This window comes from Salmo salar, chromosome ssa15, assembly GCF_905237065.1.
Source record: "Salmo salar chromosome ssa15, Ssal_v3.1, whole genome shotgun sequence".
Lineage (NCBI taxonomy): Eukaryota > Metazoa > Chordata > Actinopteri > Salmoniformes > Salmonidae > Salmo > Salmo salar.
Window position 1 is genome coordinate 32,835,577 of NC_059456.1, and position 26,434 is coordinate 32,862,010.

General features: G+C 41.7%; 1 protein-coding gene across 1 annotated transcript; it reads right to left on the reverse strand.

Annotated features, from left to right (window-relative positions):
- Positions 1-20,916: 20,916 nt before the first annotated feature.
- LOC106571275 (5-hydroxytryptamine receptor 1B-like) lies at positions 20,917-24,470 on the reverse strand. Its single transcript, XM_014144135.2, has one exon. The coding sequence runs from the start codon at positions 24,003-24,005 to the stop codon at positions 22,842-22,844; it is 1,164 nt and encodes a 387-aa protein (XP_013999610.1). The 5' UTR covers positions 24,006-24,470; the 3' UTR covers positions 20,917-22,841.
- Between the last annotated feature and the right edge of the window lie 1,964 nt (positions 24,471-26,434).

Here is a 26,434-nt window from a genome sequence, read left to right on the forward strand (position 1 = left end):
CACAGCCCTTAGTGGTATATTGGCAATATACCACAAACCCCAGAGGTGCCTTATTGCTATTTTAAACTGGTTTCCAATGTAATTAGAGCAGTAAAAATACATGTTTTGTCATGCCCGTGGTATATGGTCTCATACCACGGCTGTCAGCCAATCAGCATTCAGTGCTCGAAACACCCAGTTTATAATCCACAAATTACCACAGGCTAAATCTATGACGTTAAAATGCCCATTTACTTGGTTCCATCTGACTGCCTCATCTCATTGTCTCATCAGCCCAGGCAGGCACTTTATAAACTTGATCTCCACTATAAAAAGCATCTAGACATTATCTCACATTTCTTTTAGACTAACATTTAGTTTTCAACAGCGGAGATTTGTATAAACCTTGCTGTCTGTCTCTCCAACATTTGCAACATTGTTTCAATACTCCAGCTGTCCCATAGTAATGAACTGTCAGGAGTCAAAATCATGAATCAGCTGGCATAATTGTTATGGATATATACAAAGAAATGTAAATTGAAAAAAGGTAAAACAAAACAAAGTGCAGCAAGGTAAAACAAAACGAAGTGCAGTCTTTCCAGCTTCAGTTTGAAGAGATTGTGTTAGCTGTGTTGTTGGCTAGCTCCTCTGAACAACAGTGTCCTGACGAGTGAGCACATTTTCTATGCCAGGAGGCAAAATCGCGCCTCATTGTTTTGGATGTATCCAAATAAATGACTGTAAATTAGCTGTAGTTGGCGAACTAGCAAGCAAGGGATAAGAATGTTGCCAGCTGGTATGGAAATGGAACATTTAGAACAAACGACTGGATTGCGTCCATATACAGAACAAAAAGACTGAACGACTGGATCGTGTCCATATACAGAACAAAAAGACTGAACGACTGGATCGCGTCCATATACAGAACAAAAAGACTGAATGACTGGATCGCGTCCATATACAGAACAAAAAGACTGAACGACTGGATCGCGTCCATATACAGAACAAAAAGACTGAACAAATGGGTTGTCTCTAGCAACCGAACCAATAGAACGAACTACCAGCCGGCTTGAGTAGCCTAGATTTGTGTTGGGATTATATCTTGTGGAGGGATTTAATAGATTGAATAAATTCATCAAAATAACATTTTAAGTGAAAATATGTCAATCATTATTTGAATATGTTGATAACCCGTTGTATAAAAGTGATAATGCCCTCGAAGCCGGTGTTTGTGTCACGTCCTGGCCAGTATAAGGGTTAATTGTTATTGTAGTTTGGTCAGGACGTGGCAGAGGGTATTTGTTTTATGTGGTTCGGGGTGGTGTTTTGGTAAAAGGGCATTTGATTTATTATTTCCGGGTTTTTGGTTTATGGTCTATGTTTATGTATTTCTATGTGTAGTCTGGTTAATGTATTTCTATGTTAGGTTGATTGGGGTTTGGGACTCTCAATTGGAGGCAGGTGCTTCCTCGTTGCCTCTGATTGAGAGTCCTATATATGGGTAATTGTTTGGTGTAGGTTTTTGTGGGAGATTGTTTCTTGTCTAGCGTGTATGAGCCTGAGAAGACTGTGCGGTGATCGTGAGTTTGTTTTGGTGTTCATTTTGAGTTTAATAAATGTTCAAGATGAACAAACACAGTCCTGCTGCATTTTGGTCCTCCTTTTCCATTGATGATTTCGCTATATTGTCTGACGACGAAAACTGTGACAGTTTGGAGGATATATTAGCACGGTCTGCCGGTCCTCAACTTCGTCTCGGGCCTAACAACACCCATGCCAATATATCCTCCAAACACCCGCTTAAATAATGCACGCCCTGGAATGCCCTTCAAGCCATGCCATGGTATAAGTAATGCTAACTCTATCAATTTGGATACTGTTATGGGTTATGTTCTCTTCTGTGTGTTGTTGCATTGAGCAATATGAACATATAGGCAAATAGATTTTAGTTTCTAGTTGAACCAAGGCCCAATGTACCCAGTAGAGATTGAGTTCCCTGTCATTGAGGCACATTTAAGTCAGACTCAGGCCATGCACATAAGACTTAAATAGAGGTCAGGAACTCTATGATCACCCAAGGGCAATATTTGTGTCCCAAATGGCACTCTTTTCCCAATATAATATACTCCTTTTCACTAGGGCCTATAGAGCCCTGACCAGGCCCCATAGGGCTTGGGTCCAAAGTAGTGCACGGTATACAGAATAGGGTACTATTGGGATGCAACCCATGTTCCTATAGCAGGGTGCCATCTAGCCAGCTACTCTACACTACTGCCTGGCATATCTGGGAATAAGCATGAAATAATATGCTGCAGGATGTAAATAAACCATCCCGTTGGCCTTGCTTTTACCCTCAGCCCGAACTTGCTTTTTTTCCTTTTGTCAACTCTATAAAAGAACAGGCTTCATTAAGCCTTTTACATCTGGGGATTCATCCATTTAATGGCAATACAGCACTCCCATCAGTACTTTTAAACAGTCCTCATAAATTGTGAGAAATTATGGGGGTTTGGGCCGGGTGGGAATGTGGGGAGTTGGCAGCCACTTCTAGCTGATCCATGCATCAGAGAGGCAGTGTGGGACAGAGAGAGTCTGCGTCCCAAATGGAACCCTAATTCCTATTACAGTGCACTTATTTTGATCAGGGCTTAGTCAAAAGAAGTGCACTGTAATAAGGAATAGGGTGCAATTTAGGACACACACACAGAATGCTGAGTGGTGGTGCCAGATATATAAGGGGCTTTGGGCTGTTTGCCAGATGGATCAACACGACGCTGCTGGCCAGGGTCTCAGTACAACCCGGGGGCCCTTCTAAGACAAAGCAGGCGTGGGGATCTGAGGAGAGAAATCCACTCAGCATCCTGCCAGCCCAGCACACTCTCCCTACCTCATCCCCTCCTCGTCCACTTCCCTTCAGACGCCCCCTCCCTGGCTTCATCAGCACACTATTGTTTGTGCTGTGGCAGAAAATAGCCCTGTCCACAATACAGAGCAGCAGTGGCAGAGAAACACTTGAGTGGTGAGAGGAGAGGTTCTGTGTGCTGTGAGCTAGCAGTGCACCTGTGTGGTGACTCAGAGCCCAAGATGGAGCGGCAGAGTGGGCAGGTGTTGTTGCTCTGTCAGATGGTTATTTCCCTGGTTCTTATGGTTGTCTATATAGAGCTGCAAATAAACTTGTGATGTGTTGGGGGAAAAACACTGTATGGGAAACAAACATGTTATGTAAATAAATAGACAGTAGAGGTGGTGTGTTGCTATGGATGTTGATATAGGCTAACCTACTATAGCAGAGTGGAGCTGATGATCTATGTTAGTGGTCACCAACCGGTCAATCGTGATCTACTGGTTGATCACCAAACATTTCTGTAAAAAACCCAAGTATGCTTAGCTGGCTGCCCTTCTCAAAAAACCCAACAATAAAGCCTTGCATTCCTATTCATTTAATTTGTTTTGAGCTGTTGGAGGTAGGTGCACTTGATTCAGCAGCCCTAACGCCAGGAAGGCAAAGTGTTCCCATTTTTTTACCATTTCATGTTTCTGAAGGTAGAACTCCACCTACCCTGCAGGCCGAGAGAGCAAATCAAGTGCACCTATAACCGCAGGCCAATAAAATAGCTCATATCACCATGTCTGCACAGTTTCCTCAAGCCATAGACTGTAAAAAAGAGCCTCAAAAGCAAAGCAAAATACTGTGAAATTTCTAAACTTTTAAAACCATGACTAGAGAGACACTCAACGAATAGAGCAAAGAGCTGCTGTTTTTATGAGAAAGGGCATGTTTAGGCCTAAGTTGTTATTCAGCACTGTCAACACTTTGTTCAACACATTTATAAGCCATAAAATGTGTGTTCTCCTTACTTCCACTCACACTACAACCAGCGCTGCAGCTGAAATGAATGACTATAGCAAAGTGATCCGATAAGCTTGCGTTGTTATTATTACCGGCTTGGGTCTTTTGTTCTTTTTTTTTTACTTTATAGATTTTCAGATATGAGAACAGAAAAACAGTACAACCCCAACCCCTATCCATCTACCCATCCCTCTCATCCCATTCCTCCATCCCTGCCACCTACAAACCAAGGCATCATACAAGGATATCACAAAAAAGTCAATTAAATAGGACAAAAACAAACCGTAATAGAAACAAAAACAATGGAAAAAGTTACATTAAATAAAAGTCGGTATCATAATTATAGTTGAGTCTTATCAGCACAATATATTGCCATTAGAACAGACATGAATGCTTACCAAAATATACAAGTTACAAAAAGTAAAAGACAGGCTCTCCACGTATTGTATGAATGGGGACCAGGTTAAGTTGAACTTTTGTCGGGACCCATGCACAGGGTACCTAACCTTCTCCAGAAGCAGAGATGACACCACCTCCTTAACCCACTGTATAAAGGAAGGTGGCGTTGCAGACTTCCAGTGAAAGAGGACAAGGTTGCGAGCTAGCAGCGAGGTAAATGCTATCGCATTCGCCTGATGCATGGTAACGTTCTGATCTAGGGGAAGTACAACAAAAATGTCAGTGAACGGGTTGGGGCTAATAGTTGCATTAAACATATGAGAAGCCACTCAAAGATTGCCATGACCAAAATGTGTGTCCCACAGTCGCTGGACTCTGGTGGCATCTCAAACACTTGGGGTCAACATTTGGATATATTTTTGCCAATTTGTTATTTGAGTAATGGAGACGGTGCAAAACTTTGAACTGAATGAGCCCATGCCTTATGCAAAATGATGAGGTGTGTATACGCGCAATACTATGTTGCCATATGTCATCGGGTAGCTGGCCACACATGTCTTGCTCCCATGCAGATTTTGTATTTGCTAAGTGTTATAGGAATTTATTTTATCCCCATGATAATAATTAACAATCAATAAGCCTTGACTAATTCCCAAGGTTTGTAAGACAATGGGTTAAATAATTAGGCAAGGACTCAGCATTCTGCAAAAGGTCTGTACAGTTTATTCAGAGAACGTTCTGCCCAACATTAACAAAGAAGTCCATTTTATCCTCTCTCTCTCCGTTTACGCACACACCTCCACACAAACAGTAGGTGAATAGTATCTCTTCCCTGACTTCTCACAACTGTTAATCACTATCCAGCGCTGTCTGTGCTTTCCCCCCCGAGATTACTGAGACCTTGAGAGTTACTCCCATATTTGCCTCCAAAGCCTCTCAAAGTTGCTAGGTCAGGTAGAACAAATGTCTACAGTCCTCTTAGGTCCATTAATACGCACATACATTTCTCTCCCTTTCCAGCCTCTACTAGACCTTTATGGGACTTACGTTCAGTACTTTAACTATTCATTATACATGCTACATCAACTACTAATTAGATAAGTTTCAGAGTGGATTCTTTATTCATTTACTTATAATCATTTATTTCACTTATCACTAAGGAAGGCGGATTTATCATGACACTAGGCGAGACCCAAATACAGACAGAGGAGGCAGATGGTTGGAGTTTAAGATGTTTAATAAATCCAAAGGGAATAGGCAAGAGAATGGTCATAGACATGCAAAAGGTCATAACCATAAGATCAGAGTCCAGGAGGTACAGAGTGGCAGGCAGGCTCGAGGTCAGTGCAGGCAGAATGGTCAGGCAGGCGGGTTCAGAGTCCATAACAGGCAAGGGTCAAAACCGGGAGGACTAGAAAAAGGAGAAAAGGCAAAGCAGGAAAACAGGAAAAAAAAACACTGGTAGACTTGACGAACTGGCACACAGAGACAGGAAACATAGGGATAAATACACTGGGGAAAACAAGCGACACCTGGAGAGGGTGGAGACAATAACGAGGACAGGTGAAACAGATCAGGGTGTGACAGGATTAATATTCTGTATTATATTGTATAATCTGGAGATTGTGACAGGATTAATATTCTGTATTATACTGTATAATCTTGAGATTGTGCGCTTCAGATGAGGGTTAAAATCTAAGAACCTCTCAACAGGACACTTAGTGGGCTCGAGTGGAAATTAAGGGAAATGTTTTTTAACAAAGCTGTGAGTTTGCAGGTACCTAAAAAAGTGGGTATTGGGAATATCATGGTGAGCCCTCAGAGTATCAAATGAGATGAATGTGTTATCAACAAATAGATCACAAAAAACACCAGACCATTCCTATGACAGAACTGGAATGTTGTGTCAATCTGCGACACTGGGTAGAGATGATTAGACGTTCATGGAGAGAAGCTGCTTGCTTATTTAAGGCTAAAGGGATTTCAGAATTGGGACCAGATTTTAAGGGAGTTCTTGACAACTGGGATTCAAAACATGGGTGCCAAGGTTCATGGGCAGTGGGGAGCACAGGAACGAGACCGGAGAAGTTGGAAGGCTTGACTGTAACTCCATGATGGCCCAGGCTGGACCATCCTTGTTTTCAAATGCAGAAACCCAATAAACACATTTAGATATATTTGTTGACCAGTAGTAGTGTAAAAAATGGGGAAGGCCCAGCCCGCCAGCGAGCTTAGATATCTCTAGATAGACAGTACAAGTCAAAAGTTTGGACACACCTATTCATTCATGGGTTTTTCTTTATTTTTACTATTTTCTACATTGCAGAATAATAGTGAACACATCAAAACTATGAAATAACACATATGGAATCATGTAGTAACCAAAAAAGTGTTGAACAAATCAAAATATATTTTATATTTGAGATTCTTCAAAGTAGCCATGCTTTGCCTTGATGACAGCTTTGCACACGCTTGGCATTCTCTCAACCAGCTTCACCTGGAATGCTTTTCTAACAGTCTTGAAGGAGTTCCCAAATATGCTGAGCACTTTTTGGCTGCTTTTCCTTCACTCTGTGGTCCAACTCATCCCAAACCATCTCAATTGGGGTGAGGTCGGTTGATGTGCCTGGAGGTGTGTTCAGTCATTGTCCTGTTGAAAAACGAATGATAGTCCCACTAAGCGCAAACCAGATGGGATGGCGTATTGCTGCAGAATGCTGTGGTAGCCATGCTGGTTAAGTGTGCCTTGAATTCTAAATAAATCACTGATAGTGTCACCAGCAAAGCACCCCCACACCATCACACCTCCTCCTCCATGCTTCACGGTGGGAACGACACATGCAGAGATCATCCGTTCACCTACTCTGCGTCTCACAAAGACACACGGCGGTTGGAACCAAAACTCTCAAATTTGGAGTCATCATACCAAAGGACAGATTTCCACCGGTCTAATGTCCATTGCTCATGTTTCTTGGCCCAAGCAAGTCTCTTCTCATTATTGGTGTCCTTTAGTAATGGTTTCTTTGAAGCAATTTGACCATGAACGCCTGATTCACGTAGTCTCCTCTGAACAGTTGATGTTGAGATGTGTCTGTTACTTGAACTCTGAAGCATTTATTTGGGCTGCAATTTCTGAGTCTGGTAACTCTAATGAACTTATCCTCTGCAGCAGAGTTAACTCTGGATCTTCCTTTCCTGTGGCGGTCCTCATGAGAGCCAGTTTCATTGTGCGCTTGATGGTTTTTGCGACTGCACTTGAAGAAATGTTCAAAGTTCTTGAAATGTTCCGTATTGACTGACCTTCATGTCTTAAAGTAATGATGGACTGTAATTTTTCTTTGCTTATTTGAGCTGTTCTTGCTATAATATGGACTTGGTCTTTTACCAAATAGGGCTATCTTTTGTATAACAGCCCTACCTTGTCACAACACAACTGATTGGCTCAAACGCATTAAGAAGGAAAGAAATTCCACAAATTAACTTTTAACAAGAAACACCTGTTAATTGAAATGCATTCCAGGTGACTACTTCATTAAGCTGTTGAGAGAATGTAAGAGTGTGCAAAGCTGTCTTCAAGGAAAATGCTAGCTATTTTAAAGAATCTCAAATATAATATATATTTTGATTTGTTTAACACTTTTTTGGTTACTACATGATTCCATATGTAGAAAATAGTAAAAATAAAGAAAAACCCTTGAATGACTAGGTGTGTCCAGACTTTTCACTGGTACTGTAACTTTCTCATTCGTGGATTTGGCTTATTCCAAATGAAGTTGGAAAGCAGCGCTCCAGTTGTTTGAGCATCGACTTTGGCAGAAAAAATGTAATAATTTGGAAAAAGTACAAAAACCTAGGTAGTACAGTCATCTTAACAGAATTAATGCGGCCTGCTAATGAAATGGGAAGAGACGACCACCTTATGAAATCCTGCTTAGTGCGCTTCAGGAGTGTTTTGAAGTTATGTTTAAAGAAAGCCTTAAATGAGCATGTGACCTTTATCCTCAAATATGTAAAGACCTGATGCTCCACCTTAAACGGGAAATTGGCATACCCAATACCTTCTGCTAACTGATTAATGGGGAGCAGCACACTTTTTGTTAGGTTTAATTTAGAACCACAGAATGTCCCAAAACCTTGTAGCATGTCCAAGAGATTGGGTATATACTCCACAGGGTTAGAGATGTGTAAAAGAAGATTGTCTGCATACAAGGACACTTTGTGAGGCATGTCGCCCCTTAGTATTCCCTTAATCCTCTCCTCCGCCCACAGGGAGATAGCAAGAGGTTCAATAGCCATATCAATTTGGAAAGGGGATAAACAACAAGTCTGCCTGGCCCCTCTATGGAGAGGGAAGTAGCTGAAGGTAACATTGTTGGTGCGAACAGAAACCCCTGGGGATGAGTAAAAAATCTTAATCCAGGAAAGGAATGACGGGCCAAACCCAAATATCTCTAGTACTGTAAATAGATATTCCCACTCAACCCGGTCGAAAGCCTTCTCAGCATCAAGAGAGATGACGACCTCTGGCTGTTGAGTCGAGTGGGCAGAATAGAGAACATTAAATAACCTGCGCATATTATAGAAAGATTGCCTACCTGAGATAAATCAGAGTTAATTACCTCAACTAACCGGAGCCCCCGCACACTGACTCTGTACCAGTACCCCCTGTGTATAACCTCACTATTGTTATTTTACTGCTGCTCTTTAATCATTTGTTACTTTTATTTTTATTTTATGTAGGTATTTTTCTTGAAACTGCATTGTTGATTAAGGGTGTCACGTCCTGACCAGTAAAAGGGGTTATTTGTTATTGTAGTTTGGTCAGGGCGTGGCAGGGCGTGGCAGGGGGTGTTTGTTTTGTGTGGTTCTGTGTTTTTGGTTTATGTTCTATATTTTCTATTTCTATGTGTTTATCTAGTTTTCTATTTCTATGTTGGGTTTTTGGCAATGACCTCCAATTGTTGTTGTCTCTAATTGGAGGCCATATTTAGTTGGGTTTGTTTTCTCTTGTGTTTTGTGGGTGATTGTTTCTAGTATAGTCTGTGCACCTTTCTGGACTGTTTTTGTCATTTGTTTATTTATCCTGCTCCTCATACTCTTCCTCCAGTGCGCCTGTCCAGCCCAGTACGTCCTGTTCCTGCTCCTCGCAATAGCCCTGTGGTGCGTGTTACTAGTCTGGTGCCTCCAAAGCCAGCCCCACGCATCAGGCCTCCAGTGCGCCTGCCCAGCCCAGTACGTCCTGTTCCTGTTCCCCGCACTAGCCCTGAGGTGCGTGTTACTAGTCTGGCGCCTCCAAAGCCAGCCCCACGCATCAGACCTCCAGTGCGCCAGCCCAGTCCAGTACGTCCTGTTCCTGCACCCCGCACTAGCCTTGAGGTGCGTGTTACTAGTCTGGCGCCTCCTAAGCCAGCCCCACGCATCAGGCCGTCAGTGCGCATTCCCAGTCCAGAGCTTCCGGCGACAGTTCCCCATCCAGAGCTTCCGGCGACAGTTCCCCGTCCAGAGCTTCCGGCGACAGTTCTACGTCCAGAGCTTCCGGCGATGGCCTACAGTCCGGTGCCGGCAGAGACGGCCTACAGTCCGGAGACGGCCAACAGTCCGGAGCCGGCAGAGACGGCCTACAGTCCGGAGCCTGCAGCGACGCTCCTCAGCCCTGAGCCTGCAGCGACACTCCTCAGCCCTGAGCCTCCAGCGACGCTCCTCAGCCCTGAGCCTCCAGCGACGCTCCTCAGCCCTGAGCCTCCAGCGACGCTCCTCAGCCAGGAGTCTCCAGCGACGCTCCTCAGCCAGGAGTCTCCAGCGACGCTCCTCAGCCAGGAGTCTCCAGCGACGCTCCTCAACCAGGAGTCTCCAGCGACGCTCCTCAGCCAGGAGTCTCCAGCGACGCTCCTCAGCCCGGAGTCTCCAGCGACGCTCCTCAGCCCGGAGTCTCCAGCGACGCTCCTCAGCCCGGAGTCTCCAGTGATGCCGCGCAGCCCAGAGTTTTCTGAACGGGAGCTACGCCCAGAGCCAGAGCCACCTCCGTAGTGGGAGGATTGGGAAGGGGGGGTGTAGCACAGGGACCGTCATTGACGGTAGCCACCCTCCCTTCCCTCCCTTTAAGTTTGGGGTTATTTTTGTGCGGTTTTTGTTTTTGAGGTGCGTTCGGGGTCTGCACCTTTGGGGGGGGGGTGGTGGTGGTACTGTCACATCCTAACCAGTAAAAGGGGTTATTTGTTATTGTAGTTTGGTCAGGGCGTGGCAGGGGGTGTTTGTTTTGTGTGGTTCAGTGTTTTTGGTTTATGTTCTATATTTTCTATTTCTATGTTGGGTTTTTGGCAATGACCAGCTGGTTGTCGTTGTCTCTAATTGGAGGCCATATTTAGTTGGGTTTGTTTTCTCTTGTGTTTTGTGGGTGGTTGTTTCTAGTATAGTCTGTGCACCTTACTGAACTGTCTTTGTCATTTGTTTATTTTGATTAAGTGTTTTTCTTTAATAAAATAAGAAGATGAGCGCTTTACCCGCTGCGTTTTGGTCCTATCCTTACGACGACTATGACAAAGGGCTTGTAAATAAGCATTTCACTGTAAGGTATACACCTTTTGTATTCGGCGCATGTGACAAATACAATTTGATTTGAGTTAATTATATTAGGCATCACTTTGTGAGAATTTTATAATCGGAGCACAAGAAGCTTATAGGGCGGACCGAGCCACAGTCTAGGGGATTCTTGTCCTTTTTAAGCAAAACCGAAATAGTCGCCTGAGTAAGTGTCTGGGGCAGTTCCTAATTAGAAAAGATTTCATTGTACATTGATCTAAGGATAGGGGATCGTATGGAGGAGAATGCTTTATAAAATTCAATAGGAAGTCATCAGGCCCAGGACCTTTACCACTCTGCATGGACTGGATTGCCAGAGTAGCTTCCTCATCACTTATTGAGGCATCAATGTTAGTTTGTTCATCGGAATTGAGACAGGGGATGTCCAGATTGTCTAGAAATGCATGCATATTAGATGTGTCAGGAAGAGCCTCTGACAAGTAAAGAGCAGAGTAGAATTGCTTAAATTGATTGTTGATTTTTGGGGGATTGGTAGAAGTTAAATCAGCTGCAACACAGATTTCAGGTATGGTGCTGCTAGCAGCGGATTGCCAAAGCTGATGAAATAACAACTTGCCAGCTTTCTCTCTGTGTTCATAAAATGTCTGCCTCGACTTAAACAGAAGCTGCTCCGTTTGTTTAGTAGAAAGCTTGTCAAATTCCGATTGGTGTAGCAGTCTCTGTAGTCTCTGTAGAGTTCAGGAGTTGGAGAAGAGGCATATCTGTTGTCCACATCTAGAATGAGTTGAGATAGCTCCAATAAGTGTTCAGTTCGCTATTTGTTGTCGCTATTTTGGCCCCTTAGATATGCTTTTAACGACTCCCACACAGTAGAGTGAGACACATCAGGGGTGCAGTTGATCTGTAAAAAGACATCAATGTGAGTTGATATGTATTTTTTAAAGGCACTACAGGATAGTAGTAGTGGGTCAAGTCACCACACGCGTTGTGACACAGTAGTCCGGAAAGCAGATATCTAGCTGGACAGGGCTATGGTCTGAGATAATGATGCTGTGATATTGGCTATTAGTTACAAAAGGAAGAATTATATTGTCTAGCAGGAAAAGTAAATCCTACAGTATGAGCGGTGGACTGGATAAAAAAGGAGTACTGTTTAGCAGTGGGATTGCTCCTCCTCCATGGATCAAACAAATTATATGATTCTAGAAATTAGTTGATTACTGCCCAAAGTAAACTGCCTGCAGCTCAGGCCCTGAAGCCAGGATATGCATATAATTGGTACCATTGGAAAGAAAACACTGTGAAGTTTGTAGAAATGTTTAAATAATATAGGAGAATATAACACAATCGATATGGTACGAGAAAATCCTAAGAAAATCCAAACGGAATTATATTTTTTGAGAGACCATCCTCTTAGAAATGCAAGAGAAAGGTCATATTGAAAATTGCTCCCTGGATACAATTCCTATGGTTTCCACATGGTGTCAGCAGTCTATGTTCAAGGTTTCAGGCTTGTAACTTCAAAAACGAATAAGAAATATCAGTTTTTGTAGAAGGACACAGTCTTGGAAATTCGTGTTTGCGCGCGCCATGAAGACATTACACACCGGCTAAAATCGGTTTTCTATTGAACATACTTGTTTCCGATATAAATATTACAGTTTGATTACATTTTAGGGTATCTGAGGAGTAAATAGAAATGTATTTTGACTTGTTGAAACAAAGTTTAGGGGTAGACTTTCGGATTCCTTTCTCTGCAAGTTGAACGAGGGGATTACTCAAATCGATGGCGCCAAATAAACAGACTTTTGGGGATATAAAGAAGGATTTTATCTAACAAAACGACACTACATGTTATAGCTGGGACCCTTTGGATGACAAATCAGAGGAAGATTTTCAGAAAGTAAGTGAATATTTTATTGTTATATGTGAATGTATGAAACCTGTGCCGGTGGAAAACTATTTTGATGTGGGGCGCCGTCCTCAAACAATCGCATGGCATGTTTTCGCTGTGAAAGCTACTGTAAATCAGACAGTGCAGTTAGATTAACAAGAATTTAAGCTTTCAGCCGATATAAGACACTTATGTACATAAGTGTTTAAAATTCATAATATTTATGATTATTTATTTGAATTGCGTGCCCTTCAGTTTCACAGGAAGTTGTCCCATTAGCGGGACACCGATCCTTAAGAATTAAGTTCCAGCTGATAAAGCAAGTGGAGCCTAGAGTATGTAAATTAGGCATAGTCATAGTAGTTAGAAATGAATGTTAGTACAATCACATGGTGTGCTGAAAGGTCAGAATAATAAAATATAAAGAAAATAAAAAACAGCTAAAAAAACAAAATACCCAGAAAACCTTGGACCCCTATGCTGGCCTTCCCCCTGTTGGAATACTGCATCTACCTCTCCTAGACCAGAGCAAGATACTACCATGTTAAGCTGAACCTCAGTAGAGCTCTATACAGGGCGAACATTATCAAGTTTACACATAGGGAAGGGATTCTGGAGGGATTCTGGAGGGAACCACCTCAGTTCTCCAATGTATCTTATGCAATATGCATATTTGAAGGATAATAAAAAATATATATAAAAAAAGAGGTGTATGTTCCTCTCCTATACATACCATCATTGTTCATAATGTTAAGTTGCTGGAAGAATAATTGTCATTTTTGTCAGCAGGGTGTAGGCACGTTTCTAATCAAGAGAGGAGTTCACTAGTTGGTCCTTAGTCACAGTAGCATGGCTAGTGTAGGGTCAGGGGCAAAGTAAGTTAGTCGTATACCGCCTGTCCTCCTGTGGAAGTACACCCACGACGTATTCTTTGACCCTGGTTGGGTCCACGAATGTCTTATCTTCAGCACTGCTGGGTAGAGAATGCCGAACTTGGTGTCTCGACAGCGATGTAGGAGCCCCCTCACCTCGTTGAAGGTTGACGTCTTCTTCATGACTGCCGCTGTGTAGTCCAGGTAAATGTGAATCTTCTGGCCATCGTGGGTGATGGGAGCCGCTCGTGATACCTTACGGAAGACATTCTCTTTCTCTTGAAGGTAGTGGAATTTTACTACAATGGGTCTGGGCGGCTCCCCATTCTTCGGTGCGGACTGTAAGCTTCTGTGCGCATGGTCAAGAGTAGGGGCGTAATTGAGGCCTAGGATTTTCTGTAGCAGTTTAGCTATGAACAGGGTAGGCCGCAATCCGCCTATGGTCTCGAGTCCCTCTCTCATGCCAAAAATGCGACCGTTCCCCTGGCGCTGTCTGTTCTCGAGGTCTCCGACCTTACTAGTAAGTTTGACGACATCTGATGATAGCCGGGTGACTTGCTCTTCCAGTGTCACCACTTTGTCTGAGTAAGTATTTGTGGCTCCCTCCAGGCTATTCAGACTGGTCTTCTTTAACGCAGTCTTTGTGTTGACCTCGGTGGCAAGAGTGGCTATTTGTGCGGATAGGTCAGTGGATAGTGACTCCACCTTAGCTAGCACAGTCTGTTCAGACTTAGTGATAGCCACTATTTCCTTGGCTAGGTCGGGGGGGTCAGAGTCCGTGTCAGTATCCGGTGAGCCTAAGGCTTTAGTAGAGGCCTGCTCTTTTGTAACTCATGGCCGTTGTTGTTTCGACATTTTACGATGAAAAGAACAAAAATGTCAGGATAAAATTGCCAGATTTGTGAATTGTATTTGATTTCTAATAGAATTTTACAAAATGAAAGCGGTAGGGGAGGTGTTGTGAAATATTAATAGTCAATTGTTCGCCCTGGACAAGAGCACAAAGAAAACGCGTCTTCACATGTTGCTGCTCACCAGCGCCCCCCGTGTCTTTTTTAATATCAAGGAATATTTCACTTTCTCTGGTCATAGGAGTAACAACATGAATTGGTGCATGAGTCAGAAATAATGCAGTGCGACTTGAGTTTCTCCCTCAGCTAGAAGACTGTGTCCCCTTTTCTCAGTGGAGGGAGGTAGAGCGGAGGACCGTGAGTCCGGTTGAGAGGCAACCTCACAGCTGCTCCCTCCCCTCAGACTGACCATCAGATGCAGGTCATCAGTCCAGTAAAAAAGCTAATGATTATGCTCACTCAGCTGTGCCTCACAAGTAATAAATCAAATTATCTATTACCAGTGTGATTATATACAGTGCCTTCAGAGCTTATTCATACACCTTGACTTATTCCTCGTTTTGTTGTGTTACAGCCTGAATTCAAAATCGATTAAACTGATATTTTTTATATGCACAATACCCCATAATGACAAAGTGAAAACATGTTTTAGTAATGTTTGCAAATTTATTGAAAATTACATTTACATAAGTATTCACACCCCTGAGTCAATACTTTGGAGAAGCACTTTTGGCAGTGATCACAGCTGTGAGTCTTTCTGGGTAAGTCTCCAAAGATTTCCACACTTGGATTGTGCAACATTTGCCCATTATTCTTTTAAAAATTCTTCAAACTCTTTCAAATTGGTTGTTGATCATTGCTAGACAACCATTTTCAAGTCTTGCCATAGATTTTCAAGCTGATTTAAGTCAAAACTGTAACCAGGCCACTCAGGAACATTCACTGTCTTCTTGGTAAGCAACTCCAGTGTAGATTTGGCCTTGTGTTTTAAGTTATTGTCCTACTGAAAGGTGAATTCATCTCGCAGTATCTGGTGGAAAGCAGACTGTAGCAGGTTTTCCTCTAGGATTTTGCCTGTGCTTAAGCTCCATTCCGTTTCTTTTTTATCCTTTAGAACTTAATGATTACAAACATACCCATAACATGATGTAGCCACCACTATGCTTGAAAATATTGAGTGGTACTCAGTAGTGTGTTGAAATGGATTTGCCCTAAACACTTTGTATTCAGGACAAAAATTGTATTACAGTATTACCTTAGCGCCTTTTTGCAAACGGGATGCATGGCACTGTACCGACATTTTTTAAATATGATTTAAAAATGTTCTGAGAAGAACAACAAGGCATTTCCAGCATAGCCAATATGCAGTGATAATGTATTGGGCCAATAGCCTACTGCACAAACCTCATTGCTACAGCACTGTTTTCATTGGTTAATGTTGCATAGGCTTACGTTTTTTTAAGTCATGTTTTTAAAAGATCTGAGCGGTAGATCTCAGCTTGCATTTTGACTCAAAGTGATCTTGACTCAGCAAAGGTTGGTGACCACTGATCTAAGTGGAGTTAGCATGACTCTGCTGATCCGAGCATCCCAATGCCACTAGGCAGGAGGGGAAAGGATGAAGAAGATCTCCTACAGCCACTGAGTGCTGGATGTCAGCGGAGCTGGAGAGACAGAGCTCATCACACATGATAGATGGGCTCCTGTGACTGGAGTCATTAACTTGGTTTGACTGCTAGCTCATAGCTGTCACTGCAGCAGAAGAGGCTCGGCATGTGGGCTAGATAAATCATAACACCACTGAGATTACTGGTCCATTTCTTACAAAATAATCTGCTGTGACAGATGAATGGAGGAGTTATGTAATTGTGGAGGATATTATGGAGTGGGACGTGTTAACACACGTAAAGTAGCTACAGTACATCAAGCCATTTTCACATCTTAATCTACTGTGCTGTGGCACGCAAGTTTCATCAGTCACTTAGTCAGTGTATCTGTTGCAGTGTATCTGTCATTTATTTGTTCTTGACAAACTAGGCAGTTTAGATAGCAGCAGGCCTATTTCCCTCACTAGATGCATCCTACTGTAGATGATCCTCAACATCAAAGTTACTTCAATCTGAAAAGTCTCACTGAAAGTTTGTGAGTTTTCTCAGTTGGACATGTTCTGTTTTTTTTGTCAGTGTCTCTCTCTATCTTGGCAGTGACTAAAAGGCGAATTGAATCGGTGAGCTCTCCAAAATTATTTCGGCCTAGCTGGGTTGTTTGTTTGATGTGGAGACAGTCTCCCTCCCATTCAATCAGCGAGCTACAGAGCTGGAAACTACACCCCTCAAGCAACCATTCACCCCTATCACAGCTCGCTTAACTGAGTCATTTGCAGGCTATGCAGGGTCAGTAGGCACTGAAGGCAGAGACTGATAACTTCCTGGCAGGGTTCGGATCTGGAGCAGCAACTAATTTCACCCTCTTCATATCAACTTCAGATCAAATACAGTATGCAACCAGCAATTCGTCTCGATTCATCTCACCCTGTTGATATCAACTTTAGATCAAATAAGAAACCTTCAATATCTCAATACATTTTCTCATTACACGCCACCATGGGAAACATTAAAATGTATTTCTTTTGCTTTGTAATTATCCTCAAAGGGGGAATAGGTTAGCTACTCTAAATTCACATGACAGAAGTAAAGATAAATAAAAATGCATTCTGAGCTTCCCTTTCCCCCTCTGACTTATAAATTATATGAGATACAAGCTATGGGGCAGCAGGTAGCCTAGCGTTTAGAGAGGTGAGCCAGCAACTGGAGGGTTGCCAGTTCGAATCCCAGGTCTGAAGGGAAACATCTGTCTGGAAATGCTCTGGCAACTGGAGGGTTGATGGTATCAAATCCTAGATGCCATTGCCTGCTGTTGTTTCCTTTGAGCAAAGCACTTAATATGTATGTGGCGGTGGGTACAGTTTAAGAAGAGGGAGGATGATTATAAAAAAAATTATGAACATGGCCTTATTTCTATTACAGCATGTTGGATGACTGTCATATTCACCCAGCTCAATGTAACATCGAAAAGTTTATGCTACTAAGTGATATAAAAATGTTCCCTGTGCCCGTCATGAGGTTGCTACAACCTAGCCTATGAATGAAAGTGTACAACGTAGGTGCACAGGCCAAGAGAATTTTGAGTAATCAAGGTGACAGACAGCGACACATTCAATACTGCCTTGCACACTCTTGCCTGCATCTAGCTGATCAAGGGTGTAATCATTAGTCCAACAGTTGCAAATGATAGTTTCTATTGGACAAATTCATGTATGTTTATTCCCGTTTCGTTCTGTTTGCTTCCATTTATGAAAAGTTTTTTCAACAGATTCGGTGGAATGAATACCTGATCACACGCAAACAGTTCACTTTCATAGCAGCCACATAAAAACAGTATGATCACTTTGCTCATTGTATATAATATTCCTTTTGCAACTATATAAGCGCTCTCCTCCTCTCACCTTTTCCCTTCGCTTGTGGACTTCAGTGCACAACACATCAGCTGTCTGTGACCAGGTGAAAAAACCTTCTCAAGCCAAACCTTCATATCATGACCGCTAATCGCGACACACAGCCTACATCGTTGTCATGTCAAAGTCAACTAGAACTACTAGAACTAAAGCGTAGTAAACCCGCTACAATCATGCAGACTGTGTACAGTCAGATAGCAACTTAGCAGTTACACCGGCAAGTTGTCATAATTACTGTGTAAGTCTATGTAATGGGGTGAGAACCATGAGCCTCCTAGTTTTGGATTGAAGTCAATGTACCCAGAGGAGGACAGAAGCTAGAGGCTTCTAAGGCTACTGACCTTTATCGCAAAACAATGTGTTTTCAACAATGATTTGGTCATGTGAATATATTTAGTGTAGTTTTATCTAATTCACTAAGGAGGATGGTCCTCCCCTTCCTCCTCTGCGGAGCCTCCACTGTGTATGTATGTATGTGTGTCTTTCGGGGGGTTATAAAGTGATGTCTATAATGATGTCTCTATAACATACGCTCCCATGAGCATAGAACGAGGCCAAGTGGGATTTTGTAGATACTGTGTATGCACAATAACAGCTTATATATAGACCAACAGCTAAAATAGAAGCTTTGGACAACACAGGCGGTATAGTATTCAGGTTAGATCACTGCCAGCACGCATCGCTTAGGAGAGAACATAGAGCTCAGTACAAAGGCAGAAAATAGGATTCTGAGTGTGGGGACTGCAGGCGAAGGTGTCATGTAATACAGGAATGATTAAACGGCAGTCAGACAACCAGTCAGTCAGTCAGGCAATTAGTCAGTCAGTCAGCCAATTAGTCAGTCAGTCAAGGAGTCAGACAGTCAGTCAGTTAATTGTTCAGTCAGTCATCAGTCAGTCAGTCCATTGGTCAGTCATCAGTCAGTCAGTCAGATAGCAAATCAGTCCGTCAGTTATTATGAGTCAGCCAGTCAGCCAGCCAGTCAATCAGTCAGTCAGTTAGTCCCCTGGACTAACTGGGAATCAGGCCTTGATTCATTAGCAGCCTGAAATTGATTATCTGCTTATTTTATAGATCTAAAATGATGTCACAAGTCCATCCCTCCTTCATAATAATAATTAGGTCTGTGCTTACATTTGTCCTAGAAGTGTGTATTATATGCATGTGAATTGGAAATTCTTTTTTTGCATATCATATCTCACGGCCAAGGATCAGCCATTATTGAATGCAATCCTGGAGCAATTAGGGTTAAGTGCCTTACTCATGGGCACATAGATAGATTTTTCACCGTGTTGGCTCTGCGATTCAAACCAACGACCTTTCAATTATTGGCCAACACACTTAACCGGTAGGCTACCTGCCACCCATGTACATTTTTCATATCATAGCAGAGTATGAGTCAACTGAATGTGAAGTACAAAAGACACCCTGCCTCTATAATCCCAGTGTGATTGTAAATGGGTAAATTTAGAAGGTGCCCACAGCATCTGTTAATTCTTGTATACACAGTGGGCGGCTTCTGCCAAAACAATAAGCCACACCATCATCCACACATCCGGTCTCTGAATTTCACATTAAATAATAATAGCTTATACTATGTAAGATATGCAACACTGAGAAGTGCTTCGAAGGAATGAGAAATGGGAATATTTAACTGCACCACTGATAATGAGCCTCATTACATTTCTCTTGCTATCGGAAGCATTTTCCACAGTGATGTTTAATAATTCAAATGGTCTTTAAAGTCGTGTTCGATTATTAACTCAGTAGCATTCTGACAAAATGCCCATCCAATGTTCACACCTGACATATGCCATAACACACTCTACTAGCCCTTCAAATGTATTAGCATTCAGAAGATGGCTTTATCTCCTCTCCACAATGATGAGAAAATGATACAGCAAACAAATGTTAGAACTATTTCCACATCATGATTTAACAATGTCACACCTCTACAAGCTTTGGCTGGAATATAGCAATTGACCCGAATCACAATTTGTAACACAGTCTGTTCTGAATTATAACCTGCTGTTGTCTAATAGTGTTAGCTTTTTAATTGCACTTCCATCTGTTTGAAGTGCGAACTCATTAATACCCTTCTACCATCTTGTTTTCTCCAAGGAAAATGGCCATACCCTTAGATTCCATTTCACTTTTTATTTATTGTATTTCACAACAGCAGCAGTGATTTGTATTCCACTGGGATAGACCTTTACCCACAGGATCAAGGCAAAAGCTGTGCATTGCTTATGAGCAGAGAAGCTTTATTGTACAGCAGTAGCTATTTTGGATGAAATATAATGAACAAAAATATAAAACACAACATGTAAAGTGTTGGTCCCATGTTTCATGAGCTGAAATAAAAGATCCCAGAAATGTTCCATACGCAGAAAAAGCTTATTTCTCTAACATGTTATGCACAAATTTGTTTATATCCCTGTTAGTGAGCATTTCTCCTTTGCCAAGATAATCCATCCACCTGGCAGGTGTGGCATATCAAGAAGCTGATTAAACAGCATGATCATTACACAGCTGCACATTGTGCTGGGGACAATAATGCCACTCTAAAATGTGCAGTTTTGTCACACAACACAATGCCACAGATGTCTCAAGTTTTGAGGGTGCGTGCAATTGGCATGCTGACTGCAGGAATGTCCACTAGAGCTATAGCCAGAGAACAGAATGTTAATTTTTCTACAATAAACCACCTCCAACGTCGTTTTAGAGAATTTGGAAATACATTCACAACTGCAGACCACGTGTAACCACGCCAGTCCAGGACCTCCACATCCAGCTTCTTCACCTGTGGGATCGTCTGGGACCAGCCACCCGGACAGCTGATGAAACTGAGGAGTATTTCTGTCTGTAATAAAGCCCTTTTGTGGGGAAAAACTCATTCTGATTAGCTGGGCCTTGCTCCCCAGTGAATGGACCTGGCTCCCAAGTGGGTGGGCCTATGCCCACCCATGCCTGCGCCCCTGCCCAGTTATGTGATTTACATAGATTAGGGCCTAATTAATGTATTTCAATTGACTGATGTCCTTATATGAACTGTAAGTCAGTCAAATCGTTGAAATTGTTGCATGTTGCATTTATACTTTTGTTCGGTATAGAATTTCCATTACAAGAATACTGCAATAGTATACAGTAGTACCTCATGAACATAGTTTGCCATTATAAAGCAAGTACTGTAGATCAAGATGGTATATCTGTGTGTGGCTGCTTTAAGTTGTTTATCTTCTTGGCTGTTACTATTGCATCTCTGTAGTTTACAGTGGTTGCATTCCTCAAAAAGTTATGTTTACCAATCAAATTTGAATGGCTTTTTAATAGCTTATCATCTCTGTTAATTCTGCTATTTGATCTTGCACTTAACACATGCAGTCTTGCGTGGAATATAAAGGGCAAGCATGCTGAGACATCTGTGAAACATGATCAATATGAGTAATGGTACTGTAGGTGAAGAAATGTGTTAGTTGTCTGTATTCTTGTCTGTCATATTTGAGTTTGATTTGTATAATTCTACCAACAGTATTCTGTAGGCTAATGCCCATAATCAGGTTGCAGCAGAGTGAACACCCGCAGACAATTTAAGCAGCTCCATAGCAAAATATAATGAAAATGACATAAATAAATACATTTACACACATACGTACCCACATACACACATACATATATGTTACAATGCATACAGATATAAATACATTGATTGAGGCTTGTTTAACAACAAGAGGTCAGCTTATAGTCCAGTCTGAAGTAAACAACATTACCCACAATAAAGTAATAGAGTAACTATTATTTACATTGACTATGAGATGAAATTAGGGCTGTTCTTTTATCATAAAATTCATACTGATCTCATTAAGGAGTCGAACCAATAGAAAACATATAAGAAATGGAACAGAAAAGATCTCTGTAGACTGTGTCCCAATTTGATCTCCTTCCTCTCAAAGTGTGCAGGGAAATTACTGGGTATAAGAAAGGAAAGTACTGGTATAAGACATATGGTGGAATTATTGAATCCGACTAGCCCATGCCTCCAACAGTCCAATGATTTTAGAGTTGTGGGAAGTAGTGAACAAGTGTACACTTCAGAAGAAAATATATCTTATTGGGACAAACTCTATTTTTTTGTCTAAGGGGGGAGGGGGTGGGGGGCCCTCCCAGAGGGCTCAGAATATTGTGCTTATAATTTCCTCATACCAGTTAGCCTACAGTAACTCTGTGTGTCATACAGCGTTCGTCACACAGCGTTGGTCACACAGCAGGCTTTCCATGCATGTTTAAATATTAAACGTTATATCAAGCCTGGCTGTTCCTACTGTGCCTGTTCAGACATTCTGCCCCCCAGAACAAGCTACATGATTCCATGGCAAAATCTACTGATTTCCAACACATACTCCTTAATATTAACCTTTGATATCAAAATGTTGATTTAGGTTGGAACATGAATTGTATAGGGTGGGTTGTAATCTCATGACTGCCAATCATAAGGAAGGCAGCAGAGATTATAGCCTATGATTTCTGGATAGATTGTTCAATAATGGCAGGGATATATCAATACATTCTTGTTTTGCTAAATAATAAAGTTTCCAGAATATGACTGCAGGCCATGTACTGCATGCCTGTGAAGTAGGCTATAATATAATTATTATAATAATGTCGCTAGCAGTGATATATCAATACATTCTGGTTTTGCTAAATAATCAAGTTTACAGAATATGACTGCAGGCCATGTACTGTATGACTATGAAGGCTATAATGTAATTAAAATAATAATGTTGCTAGGCGTTTCGAAAGCATGCAAGATACAATACTGCAAATGTTTACAGGTTGATGATGACTGAGAGTTAACGTGTTGCAATTATTGGCGAGGTGCAGTTTGACATAGCTGAACAAAATGTGATGGTTTTGGCAGCCTTTTATGTCTGGTAGCCTATTTTCAGGACCTGCAATATCTGAAGCGTATTAGTTTGTGGAAAGCCTTTTTGAAATCCTCATTGGACATGGTATATATGATGGGGTTTATTAAAGAGTTAAGGTAACCCAACCAAGTAAATATGTCAAATAATTCTGGATAGAAACATGACGCACAGACTGAAACCACTAAGGTGTAAATGAAAAACGGTAGCCAGCATATGATGTAAGCTCCGAGAATGATCCCTAAAGTTTTAGTCGCCTTTCTTTCCCTGGCAGCTGAGATCCTCTTCTTCTCCAGGAGCGCGTCGGATACAGTGACTTTCACATAGTTCACATTGGCAGGTGAGCTATTAGCTTCACAAGAAGAGATTTCGTTCGTCCCGTAATTTAGAGAGACAGTGGATGCCACAGAGTTTGTACCTGGCGAGTTTGTTATCAAATGGGCAGAGGTGAGTCTTTTCCCCGGTTTATTATTATACGACTGTTTCAAGATCCTCTTTCGGGCTTCCACGTATATCCTACCGTAAAGGGCTATGAGTAACAACGTGGGAATATAGAAGGCTCCAAAAGTGGAATAAATTGTGTAGAAAATGTGATCAGTGTTCACATTGCAAGTGGTAACTTCCTCCGCTTTCACCTGACGCCAGAAGAAGGGCGGCAGAGAGATGGAGATGGCAATCACCCAGGCAGTGGCGATCATCCCCGCGGCGCGCGCTGATGTGCGCTTCTTGGTGTACTCAACCGCGTCTGTTATTGCCCAGTAACGGTCCAGCGCAATTATGCACAGATGAAGAATGGATGCGGTACAACACGTTATGTCTGAAGACAACCATATGTCGCACATAACTTGGCCCAAAGTCCATGTTTGACTCACCGTGTATAGCGCGCTGATTGGCATCACCAATACCGACACCAGAAGGTCTGTCAGGGCGAGCGATGCTATCAGAAAGTTTGCAGGCGTATGCAGTTTTCTGGATTGATAAATAGTAGCAATAACAAATGCATTTGATAATGTTGTTGCAAAAGTTATTAGGGATAATGTAACTGCTAAACCAGCTTGAAAAGTCAAACTATCCTTCTCCTCCTCTCCTCGTGTCGTTAAATTGACATTGGTATCATTGGTTGACATATTCCAGAACTCTCCATAAATAAAAGACATTGGCTTCAACTGACTGGCGCGCTCCATTCCTCGACACTTTTTTGACAGATGTCATCGAGCTTTGAAGAAAACCCTTCAAAAAGGGAGCACTAGGACTGCTTAACCAACGTAAACGTTGCATTTCTTTTCATCTTTTCCAGGTTAAACGCAGCTCAATCCCCATCGGTGTCCATCAGAGGCACGTTGATTATCCAACAACCACAGGGAGAACATGTGAACCCGTCTTCTTGAAATATCCTTATTGTCTTGACTTCCATTTATTTACTTTATTGTTGGTTGTATATTCAGCTTTTCAATTGAATGTAAATATGAGAAGAGCAATTCCATTATATCCAATACTGATTGTCGTTAGTTTGCACAATTAAATAATTAAACGAATTATGTATCACAGTATCAATAATCAAAAGGAAAGATAATGATCTATAGTAGTTTGTGATCTTTATTCGTTGTTCTTTGAGTCTGTTCATCTGCTCTCCAAGGCACTGTGTTGGATCTGCTGCGCTTCAGAAGTTGGGCGCGGGCAAGGCTTCCCACTTGGTTTTATAGAGAACGCTCGCGCTGTCAGAACCCTACAGATATCATCGATCGCTTTCTCTCTCTCTCTCTCTCTCTCTCTCTCTCTCTCTCTCTCTCTCTCTCTCTCCAGGCTGAGCAAGTGGTTTCATCCACCAGGTCTTAATGCCCTTGGGTTTAGTATACATCATAGCAAGAAAAACTATATGACATGCAGATATTGTTATGGTAGGATATCTGCAATAGGCCTAACTAACATCTTCAAAAATAAAACCTACATTTACAATGCACTCGGCCACATAGCATTGGGATACAGTGCAACGCCAGAAAACTGTCAATCAGAACCTTGGATAGCTCCACTCCGGGAGTCCGCAGACAGCTCCTCTTGAATGTTTCTTATAATGTCATTCGTTTAACAGGGAAAGTCACGACATGTGATTATTCTGCTTATCATGTTGTTGGTTATATTATTATCGTGTATTTAGATTATACAATACTGGTTGTGTTCTGTTCTCTCAAGAAATCAAACATACAGACGTTGCAGGCTGTCTAAATGAAAGCCAATGTGGCAACCTCTCTGCACTATAGCCAACTGCTTTATAGGCCATTAGGGAGCCCCTGGACGAATGATTACAGTCCTTCAGTCAGACCTGCAGGGCTCCAAAGTTCATGCTGTAGGTGCAGGCCTATGTATATGCTGAATCAATGTAAAACCACCATGGTATAGCCCAGGGATCGTCAATTAGATTCAGCTGCTTGACGATGTTTTTCTTGAGCAGATGGTAAAGAATAAAATCAATCATGTGTCTGCCTGTCTTTTTGTATGGCATATATAGCCTGTCTTTTTGTATCTCCACATGTTGAAAATTGAGAGTTGAGACTGAGATGGGTTTTGTGAACTTCGTGAATTATTAATATGTTGGTGCAAATATAAAGGGAAGCCAATCTCTTAACATTCAAATTAGTTACATCCTCACAATCCCTCAAGTCACTCTATCATAGAGGAAATCAATTGTGCACTGCATATTGAACATTTTTTGGTTCCCTTTTGCATAAAGAAGTTGAAGCCAATAAGTCTCTATAGCCTATCATGTGGAGATTTTATGTCTAGCTCCATTTTCTGCCTTCACTCTTCTTAAACTTCGCTTTTAGGTGGGGCATTATTCATCTTTATTAGGCAGTCATTTTCAATCAAATTTGATTTGGTGTTCATTCTATTTCCCCACCCAGGTGTTGCACAGAGTCAAGCTTTAGAGAATAGATAACAATCATCATCTGTTTGTGAGAGAAATGAGGTCAAGCAGTTTCTTATTGGATTTCCATTGGCAGACACACTTTCTGCAATCTTGTGGAATTTGCATCAACATCAGGCAGGCGAGCTTAAATGCTAATCATGACCCACTGGGCAAAAACTGGTTGAATCAACGTTTCCACGTAATTTCAACAAAATAACGCAATGTGATGAAGTTGAATCAATGTGGAAAACTGATTGGATATGCAAAAAGTCATAAAATTAAGGGAATTTTGCATTTTTTCACACAACCTTTAACCTAAATCTAATGACATGGTGAAATTGTTTGTTGATTTCACATTGAATTCACGTTAGTTGACAACTGAACCAAATATAAATCAGAAGTGGACATTGAACTGACGTCTGTGTGCCCAGTGGGGATTGACCTAGTAGATTAGCACTAACATCCTCACATATGGAACTAATAGGCATAATCATGTCAATGTGTAAACCTATTAAATGTAATCAATAGAGGATGTTTATCATAACTAGCCTATTTATTGAATGTAGATTGGATGCTAGAAACATGACCGTTCTGAAAATCGTTTCTTTATGAAGAGAATCCTGAATATCATGGGTTAATTCATGTTGTCAAATCAATTAGTTTCTTTAATCAGATCAATTTAGACTCAAATCAATTTTATGACTGGGA